Raw genomic sequence first — 8,712 nt, 5'->3', positions numbered from 1 at the left:
TCCCCCCCCGTGCACTGTCCCTTTAAATCCCCCCCCCGCTCTCCCCGGTCTCTGTCCCTTTAAATCCCCCCCGCCCCTTCCCGCCCCGGGGCCCCGCCCCCTGCCCGCCGCCTTGCAGCCCCGCCCTCGGCCAGTAGGGGGCGTTGCTTCCCCGGCCGAGCCGCGCTCCCATTGGCTGTCGCGCGCCCCTCCTCCAGCAGGGAGCGCTCGAGCCGCGCTCCCATTGGCTCCGCCGCGCCGCTCACCGAGCGGGGCGGGAGGGGAGGGCGCAGCGCGGCCCGTTTCGGAAGCGGCGCGCTGATTGGGCGCGGCGCCGAGGTAATGATGAAAGGCGCGCGCTGATTGGCCCCGCGCTCTCCCCTCACGGAGAGGCGCTCGGCGGGGCCGGGACCGGGACCGGGCCGGAGCCCGGGGCGGCGGCGGCGGCGGGGCCATGGCGGAGCCGGGCTGCGGGGCCCAGTTCCGGGCCGCCGTGCGCGTCATTCAGGGGCTGCCCCGCAGCGGTGAGTGCGGCCGGGCCCGAACCGGCCCCGGGGGGTGAGGGGGGGCTCGCTCGTTCCCGGGCCCGGCGGCGGCGGCCGCGCTGAGGCGTTTGCGGTGCCGCAGGCTCGTACCGGCCGTCCTACGAGGAGATGCTGCGCTTCTACAGCTACTACAAGCAGGCGACGGCGGGGCGCTGCCAGGGCCCCCGGCCCGGCTTCTGGGACCCCATCGGCCGGTACAAGTGGTAAGCGGGGGGGAGGGGGGGGGTCGGGGCCGCTCCGGGGCCGGTTCGGGCCCGGCCCGGCCCGGCCCCCCCTGACGGCGCCGCGCCCCGCAGGGACGCCTGGCACAGCCTGGGGAGGATGACCAAGGAGGAGGCGATGGCCGCGTACGTGGCCGAGATGAAGAAAGTGGCCCAGAAGGTAGCGGGGAGCGGGACGGGCCCGGCCCGGTGCCTCCCGCCGGGCCCCGCCGCAGCTGTGGCCGTCCCCAGGTCATCGACACGGTGCCCATGGACGAGGCGACGCGGGAGATGTTCAAGTACTTCGAGCCGCTCTACGAGGTGATCCGCGACATGCCGCGGCCCCCCGAGGACTTCTTCAAAGGGGAAGAGGGTGAGTGGGAGCCCCGCTGCCCCCCCGCTGCCCCGCATGCCCCTCGCTCCTCACGCCTGGTCCCCTGCTGCTGCTGTCCCGGCACGGCCGTCGCCTCAAGGCTCTGCTCCCCAAGAGGGGACAAGGGGGACACACCACGTCCCGCCTGGCTCCCCAGCTCCCAAGGAGGTGTTGCTGAGGTGCTTGTCTGAGCACCGCTCTCCAGCAGGTGCCTCCTCAGCGTGGGCTCTCTCGGCCCTAAAGTTCTGGGGAGAAAACTTGAGCTTTGGCTTCCGAACAACCCAAGGCCATATGCAGCCAAAGGCAGAGCTGGGGACTTGGTGCAGGTTCAGCATCCCGTCCACGGGGCTCTCCTTTCTTCTGGTCAGCCTGGGCACGGGCACGCCTCCAGGCAGGGCGGGCTGCCAACCAGAGCCAGGGTCATCCGATAGAAACAGGTGCCTGTTTTTGCAGCAGAGTGGAGATGGAGAAACAGGGGTTGGGAAAGGGGATTAGTGGGATCTGGAGATGCTGGAACAGCCTTGTACTATAAAAAGTCCTCTTCCAGCCCTTTCCACATGTGTCTGGTGGCTGCTGTCTCACGCTGAGGGGTTGCTGGGGACCCTTCTCACCCCTGGAGCAGGGTGGTTCCTGCGAGAAGAGTTTGAGCGAGTGAGGGGCTGGGTTTGGCTGTCCGAGAGCCAGCCGTGCTGTTTCAGAGGGGAGGCTGCCACAGAAAGGCTGTGCATCCGGACGTGTTCCTGTGCCTAATTTCCAGTAGATTAGCTCGGCAGCAGGTGAGCTTTGGGGTATATTTGCAGCAGGTATAAACCATCAGTGCTTCCCTAATGTCAGAGGCGCTCTGGCAAACAGCCTCACTCTCTGCCTGTCCCCAGGCATCTGTCCCCACTCTGACAGCCACTGTCACCCCTTGTGTCTGCAGAGCTGCCCAAACACGTCGCCTGGACGGCACGCTCCTGTATGGCTTGGCCTTACAGGGGCTGCTCCTGGCCTTACAGGGGCTGCTCCTTCCTGTGGTGCCCAGATGCTTTTGTTCTCTATGTTGACATCAAATCTAGTTCCTTTAAAATGCAAACAGACTTTATTTTTCTCTGGTAAATAGAAGCTGGGGCTAACCTCCTTGTCATTTCTCACTCGAGTGTGTCCCCCTGCATAGTGACACGTAGAAATGACGGCCTCGTTTGTGCCTAAACCCGGCACTGTCTGCAGAGCAAAGGAACCCCAGGTGCCTGAAACATGGTTTAAAAGTCTGAGCTTCTTAAGCTGTTGAGTCATTTGTGTTAAAGGCTCTTAAACCTGCCTTGAGATGTGCTGCTGCAACTTCTGCTGGTGATGATGCAGGTGAGGAAGGTGGGTGGGCGCTGGTAGCAGTGCCCGAGGTACGGTCAGAACGTGGCAGGTGCCGGCCCGCAGAGAGCTGCGTGGTTTCCCTCGCCTTGCAGGCCAGAGGCGGTGCGTGTGGTGGCCAAGCCACACTCCTTCTTGTTTATTTACAGCCGGCGCACCATAAACCACGACTTGGAACCCAGTTGTGAATGGCGCAGGGTCGCAGCAGGTCTCGAGCCGACAAAGCTTTCCCAAACATCTTAGCACACACAGGCCGAGACTGAAGCAACCCCGGACCCACAGTTAAGCACCTCCATCCTGCCGCCCAGGCGGTGCTGCTCCCCCGGCCCCGCGGGCGCACAGGGGCTGGTGGTGGAGCTCGGCTCCTCGGGGCGGAGGTGACGGGACCCTGCCCGGCGGGGCAGGCACAGGGCGTGCTCTGAGCAGAGGCCTGGGGTGCTGGGCTCGGAGCAGCCTTCACACTCCCTCCTGCGCTGTGTGGTCCCGTCCCGCAGCTGGGAGCCTGGCGTGGTGGCGGGCTGGGGACGGCAGCCCCACAGAGGTGCGTGGGCAAGGCGCCGGCAGGGCGGCGTTGCCACATCCCCGCATGGCCAGGAGTAGGGAGCAAAGTCCCAGCTGCCAAAGGGCTGCGTGGCTGGCTTAACCCCGTGGGCCCAACCGGGCACCCGAGGAGACGGCGGGAGCTGGTTTATAAACACAGACACGTTCTGGCTGCTGCCTGCCCCCGGGTGAAGCCTCTCCTCCGCTCCTGTTAGCCATCAAGCTCGCTGCTGCGCACATCCTTGCTGCACCAGGCTCCCAAATCCACATGTCCCCTGCTCTGCCCAGCAGTGAAACAGCTGCGAGGAGCCCAGCGCAGCACCGGGCAGGGTGGGCTGCACCACAGGGATGTCTGCAGCGCCTTCACCCTGCTCTCCCTCTCTCTGTCTCTGTGCAGATGGGCAGGAGCAGGCGGCCGACCCCAGCCAGGACGAGCAAGCAAGCGGCCCGGCCCCGGAGCAGCGGGAGGACGTGCTGCCCGAGGAGCTGCAGGACGGGCAGCAAGCGCCAGGTTGGTCTCCCCGGCGTGGCCAGCACCCGGCAGAGACCCCGCGGAGGAGGCACCGGCGACAGAGCCGGGCTGGGCTTCCACCTCTCCGCAGAGCTGTTGGCTTCAGGCACGTGTGGTCCGACCCTGCCTGTGTTTCGGGCACCGCCCTGGTCACGCAGAGCCGGAGCTTCTCGTGGGGGCAGCTCTCGGTGCTGGGATAACCCTGAGCGCGTTGGGTGCCTTCGTGTCGCTCGTGTCTGGGCAAAGGGGCCTGATTCTGCTGGCCTGCCGCAGAGGGCTGAGGGCTGGGAGTGTGACGTGCTCCCGTGGACGGGGAAAATGCCCTGAGAGGTGCTCTGGGAGGGGAAGTGCTCCCTCGGCCCGAGCCAAGTTTGCCCAGCCGGTGGGGCTCTGTGGGGCTGTCAGTGCCCTGGTGGTGGATTTGCACGGCCCCAGCACACCCACCCGCTGCCGGCGCTGTGCTGGGGACAGCAAACTCCCTGTGCCCCCCCCCGTGGCAACACACGCAGCTCTCCCCGCCCGAAGAGGCCCCTGCTTCGGCCTCGTGCTGCAGGGAGGAGTCCTGCCCGGCCCTCCCTCGAGGAGCGAATATGGTCACGGAGCGAGCGTGGGCTGGGGCTGAGCGCAGCCGGGAGCTGGCACCCGCTGGTGGCACCCGCGGGACGTACAGGGTGCGCTGCGCTGTCCCTCAGCAGCGCTGGACTTGGGGTGGGAGGGGAGGAAGATTGATTCCCTGGGGCCTCGGATGCTGCAGTGCCCCGTGCCAGGGGTTGTGCTGTCAGGACACGGCAGCCTCCTTCCTGGGGGGAGCTGGACGTGCGCAGAGACCTGCCCTGGAAAGCCCCGTGCTGGGGCTTGTGAGTGAGGCTCTGCAACGCATTGGGCAGGGAGGGGACGGGGAATTCAGGCTCCCAGCCGCGGTGCTGAGCCAGCAGCAGCCCCATTCCTTCGCCCTCTGTGCCTCGGTTTCCTCCCCAGGAGCGTGAGCGATGTGTTGCTGCCTCGTGCAGGTGGAGTTCACGCTGCTTTGAGCCTCCCACTGAAGAGCTCCGGCCTCCTGCTGCCCCCCTGCTTTGTGCACGCTGACACCGGCTCTGTGCCCGCTTGCAGCCCGGCTGCCTTCTGCCCGCGCGGGGCTTCTGCTGCCCCGAAACACCGTTGTCACGCCAGCACCGCCTGCGGCTGAGCCGTGTGCTTCCCTTCCAGGAGGAGGGCTGGCTCCTGCTGCCGACACGCGCGAGGGTAGCCAGGTGGCCAGTGACTCTGAGGGGGAAGTGTTCTGCGACACCCTGGAGCAGATGGAGCCCGAGCAGGTAACGTCTCCCAGGGCAGGACGGCCTCGAGGAGGGCTGGGGTCCCTCCACACCGTGGCAGAAACTTCCCCTGCCGGCAGCCCTGCTCCCAACAGGCAGCTCTCTGCGTCTTGCTGTCACCTCCGCACTGCTTTCCTGGCAGCCCTGCAACACCCCAAACGTCTACAGGGGCCCTGGTGAAGCAGCCCTGCCGCGTCCCTGTGCGTTGGAGCCTGGTCCCGTCACCGAGGGCAGGCTGAGGAGCCCTCAGGTGCCCCGGCAGCACCTGCAGCCTCCCTCACTGCTGCAGCACAGCCCCGGTGGCTGAGCAGGGCTGGCCCCGAGCCGTGCAGGCGCCTGGTGGCCCCGCCACTCACTCGTTGCTCCCTGCTCGTCCCTGTGCTCACAGGCAGCGCGGTGCCACCCGCAGTGCGAGGCGCTTCCAGTGCCGCAGCGAGCGCCCCTGGGCAGGAGGCACGAGGCCACCCGCACGCCTGGGTCCCCCAGGAGCTCTGCCCTGGCCTCCCGTGTCCCCCGGGGAGGGAGGGGGGTCTCAGGGCCGTTCTTCTCTACCCCCGCACAGGCTGGGCAGCCGCTGGGCAAGCAGGGGCTCTCCCTGAACAGCGCCCAGGCCGGGCCTGAGCCCCGAGCGCCCCGTGCTGCTGGGCGGGGAGAGCGGGGCGAAGGCAGAAGACGAGCGGGGAGGAGCGGCACTGGCCTCGCAGCCCCGGGCTCTGACAGAGGTGGGTGAGCGCTGGGCTCCTGGCGCCTTCCCGCTGCTCCCTCCTCACCCTGGGGTGCCCGTGCAGGGGCTGAGCAGAGAGGTGAGGGCTGTGACCACCAGCAGCCTGGCTCAGTAGCCACACGTCCCGTGCATTCCCTCTCTTCATCCCTCGGTCCCCAAGCAGCTCCATGTTTCACCCCGCCGGGACAGATCCCCTTTGTTGTCCCCAGGCTGTGTGACAGCTGTGCCCGCTGCCCTGTGCTGCTGTGCCCGTGGCTTCTCTCCAGCAGCCTGGCTCAGAGCGCAGCTCCCCGGCAGTGTGAGCCCCGCAGCGAGCACCACACGGCCCCACCGGCAGCACCTCGGTGTGGTGGGACGTGGCTGGGAGCTCGCCGCGGGGCTTGGGTGGGCCAAGCTGGTCGTGGTGCCCCTGGAGGCACTGGTCCAGGGGACAGCACCACTGCCCTGCTCCAGCCCTCCTGCGGTGCCAGTCGCGTGCCACCAGCCTCCGGTGCTGCAGGTGTCAGTGCTGCTGCAGGGATGGAGCCAGGAGCCCTGCTGCTGCCCCGTGCTCTCCCCGTCCTGCCAGACACATCCAGGGGCTGTGCTCGGGGCTGGCTCCACCACCCTCGCCAGCAGAGCTCCATCTGCGGAGGGGCAGGAGCACGGCCCACCGCTGTGCTTATCTCCCCATTAATGTTTCCGTAAACCCTCCCAGGCTGCTTGACCTTGGGAGTTAACTTGTAACGAGGCTGACAAAGCCAGCCTGGGCTGTCCCCGGGGCACCGCAGCGAGTGGGCAGCACAGGGGCCAAGGAGCAGCCCGTGCCACGGCAGGCACTTGCCTGTCCCCCACTTGCAGTGAGGATTATTTGGGTGTCGCACAGGCTGTGGTGAGGCAGGTTTGGGGGCTCAGCTGAGCCCTAGGGCCCGGCAGAGTGGCAGCAAACAGGCCAGGCACCCTCCTGGCCTTCGCTGCCGCGCTTGGTGAACCGAGGTGACCCGCGTGTGCCCGTGCAGGTGCAGTGTCAGTGGGGCAGAGGCTGCCCAGCACAGCCACTGCTGCACTGGGGGACACGGTGCCAGTCCCTGTCCCCAGAGCTGCTGGGCCGGGCTGGGAGCTCCCAGCTCTGCGTGTGCCAAGGTTGGGCAGAGCCGTGTGGGCAGCCCGGGGCAGGACGCAGGCACCCGCTGAGATCCGTCAGCAGCAGCGCACGGCCTCGGGTCCTCGGGGAGCTCGGCCTGCCCGGGCGAGTGGCATCGCCCCTGCGCCACGTGCACCGTGCGAGCGCCCGGCCGCCTCCTGTCTGAGCAGCGCCCGTCTTTGCACCCTGCAGATCCACAGCTCACCGGGGCGGCGCAGGATGCCGAGAGCGCCCCTGAGCTTGCCCACGGGAGCCAGGGGCTGCTGCTGGAGGTGGACGCCCACGTGGCCGGCACCGTGCGGGCCCTGCAGGACGACATGCAGCGCGTGCTGCAGCGCCTGAGCGAGCTGGAGACGCTCACCTCTGCGCAGGTACGTGCCTGGCCACGCAGAGAGCTGGGGGTGCTGGGTGGGGCTGTGCTGCCCCCCAGGTGTCTCTGGTCCCTGACCCTGCCCATGCAGCCCGGGTTGGCCCAGGTGCTGAGAGACCTTGGGCTGCCGTCGTGGCCTGGCAGGGTGGAGGCTGTGGATGCTGCTCTGAGCTGCCCCGAGGTGCAGGCAGGGAGCCACCATCCCCGCCATCCCCACTGCCCCGGGTCCTGGCCCAGCTGCTCTGCAGAGCCCTGCCTGGGCCCGGTTGTTCCCAGCCCCTCTCTGTGGGGATGCGGTGGCTGAGCGGGGGTGCCTGGCCCTGGCCGCACCCTGACACCTCTCCTGTCTCGCAGGGGGACGCCTCTGGGACCGAACCTGGCCGGCTGCTTGCACCGCAGGTGAGTTGGGGGCAGGCAGGGCGCTTCCTGCTGCTGGCCCCTCCGTGTCCCTGCCCCGTGGGGCCTGGCTCCACAGCCCCTACCCTGATGTTGCTGGGGGTGGTGGGGGACAGACGGGGGGACGGTCCCCAGCTGGAAAGCAGGAGCAGCCCTGGGGATGTGTCCCCGGTGTCCGGGCAGCAGGGACGATGCGGTGGCAGCACGAGGAGACCTCGGCGGGATGACGGCCGCAAAAAGGACGGCCGGGCTGTGTCGGTGCCCCCGCTGCCCTTTGGGATAGGGGCCGGGGGGGCTCGGTCTCAGCGCTAACACCGAGCCCTTGTGCACCCCCCCCCCGTCTGTCCCCCACCAGGCAGCGTCCCCGTGGCCGCTGGCGGTGTCCCCGCGCACGCTGCTGTTCCTCATCGCCTGGCCCTTCGTCACCCAGTGGCTGCTGCGCCGCTGGCAGGGCACCAAGAGGTGACCGCCGCGGGACGGCCCCGCTCCGCCCGCCCCCACCGCCACCGCCACCGCCCTCGATCCGCTTCTCACGAGCCGGGAAAGCGCCGGGCCCGCCGCACCCCCACCCCCCACCGCCGCCTTCCTGCCACCGGCGGCCCCGGCCCCGAGGGAGCCGAGCTGCGAGCCCGGGACCCCCCGGGACCCCCCCGGGCCCCCCTCGCAGCCTGCCTCGGGTCGGGGCGGGGCCGCCTCGCACCGCCGCTCCCAGCCGCTGGGCCCCGGCCCCGCACGCACGGGGGCGACCGAGCGCTGCCCGCACCCACAGCGGCGCCGCCATCACGCAGCGGGGAGCGGGGCCGGAGCCCCCCGGGGGGGCCCGCGGGGAGCCGGGGGAGCTCCGTGGGCCGAGGCCCCATTAAAGCGTTGCCTTCTCAGCCCGGCGCCCGCTCCGTGCTCTGCGGGGACCCCGGGGGGGGGGCACCCCGCGACCACCGGCCCGGCCCCGCCAGCCCCGGGCTGTGCCCGTGCCCCCCGGTGGCGGGGACATCGCTGGGGGGGGGAGGGGGGTGGGGGGGGTGTGCCCGGCCCGGCCCCGCGCCTTCAGGCCTGGGGGGGTCCCTGGGGGGGGGGTCCCCGAGGGTGCTGCCCCCCCCCCCCCGTCCCTCCCCCTCTCGGCCCCGCCCCTCCGGTTGGGGCCGCGGCGCCTTTAAGCCGGGCCTCGTCCCCGCCCGGTTTGTTTACATCTCCCTCCGCGCTCTGGGCCGCATCACCCAGCGCGGCCCCGGGACTCCTCCGCCCGCACTCTCCCCCTCTCCCCCCCCCCCCGTTTCTCTCCCCCTCCCCCTTC

The 8,712-nt window shown here is 69.5% G+C and overlaps 1 protein-coding gene across 1 annotated transcript; it reads left to right on the top strand.

Annotated features, from left to right (window-relative positions):
• The first annotated feature begins 264 nt into the window (after nucleotides 1-264).
• On the top strand, nucleotides 265-8,300 carry ACBD4 (acyl-CoA binding domain containing 4). Its single transcript, XM_082779320.1, has 10 exons — nucleotides 265-503; nucleotides 607-727; nucleotides 821-905; nucleotides 977-1,097; nucleotides 3,382-3,495; nucleotides 4,702-4,808; nucleotides 5,371-5,530; nucleotides 6,848-7,026; nucleotides 7,380-7,424; nucleotides 7,777-8,300. The coding sequence occupies exons 1-10, from the start codon at nucleotides 434-436 to the stop codon at nucleotides 7,885-7,887; spliced, it is 1,113 nt and encodes a 370-aa protein (XP_082635446.1). The 5' UTR covers nucleotides 265-433; the 3' UTR covers nucleotides 7,888-8,300.
• The last annotated feature ends 412 nt before the right edge of the window (nucleotides 8,301-8,712 follow it).

This window comes from Aythya marila (assembly GCF_965140915.1).
Source record: "Aythya marila genome assembly, chromosome: 25".
In the NCBI taxonomy this organism is placed as follows: domain Eukaryota; kingdom Metazoa; phylum Chordata; class Aves; order Anseriformes; family Anatidae; genus Aythya; species Aythya marila.
The sequence above is the reverse complement of the archived record's forward strand: the minus strand, read 5'-3'. Positions and strand labels throughout refer to the sequence as shown.

Excerpts from the sequence above, each read along its gene's own strand:
- ACBD4 (XM_082779320.1), top strand. The coding sequence starts at position 434 with ATGGCGGAGCCGGGCTGCGGGGCCCAGTTCCGGGCCGCCGTGCGCGTC. Across the intron at positions 728-820 it reads CCCATCGGCCGGTACAAGTG|GGACGCCTGGCACAGCCTGG; the intron begins GTAAGCGGGGGG and ends CGCGCCCCGCAG. Across the intron at positions 7,027-7,379 it reads AGACGCTCACCTCTGCGCAG|GGGGACGCCTCTGGGACCGA; the intron begins GTACGTGCCTGG and ends CCTGTCTCGCAG.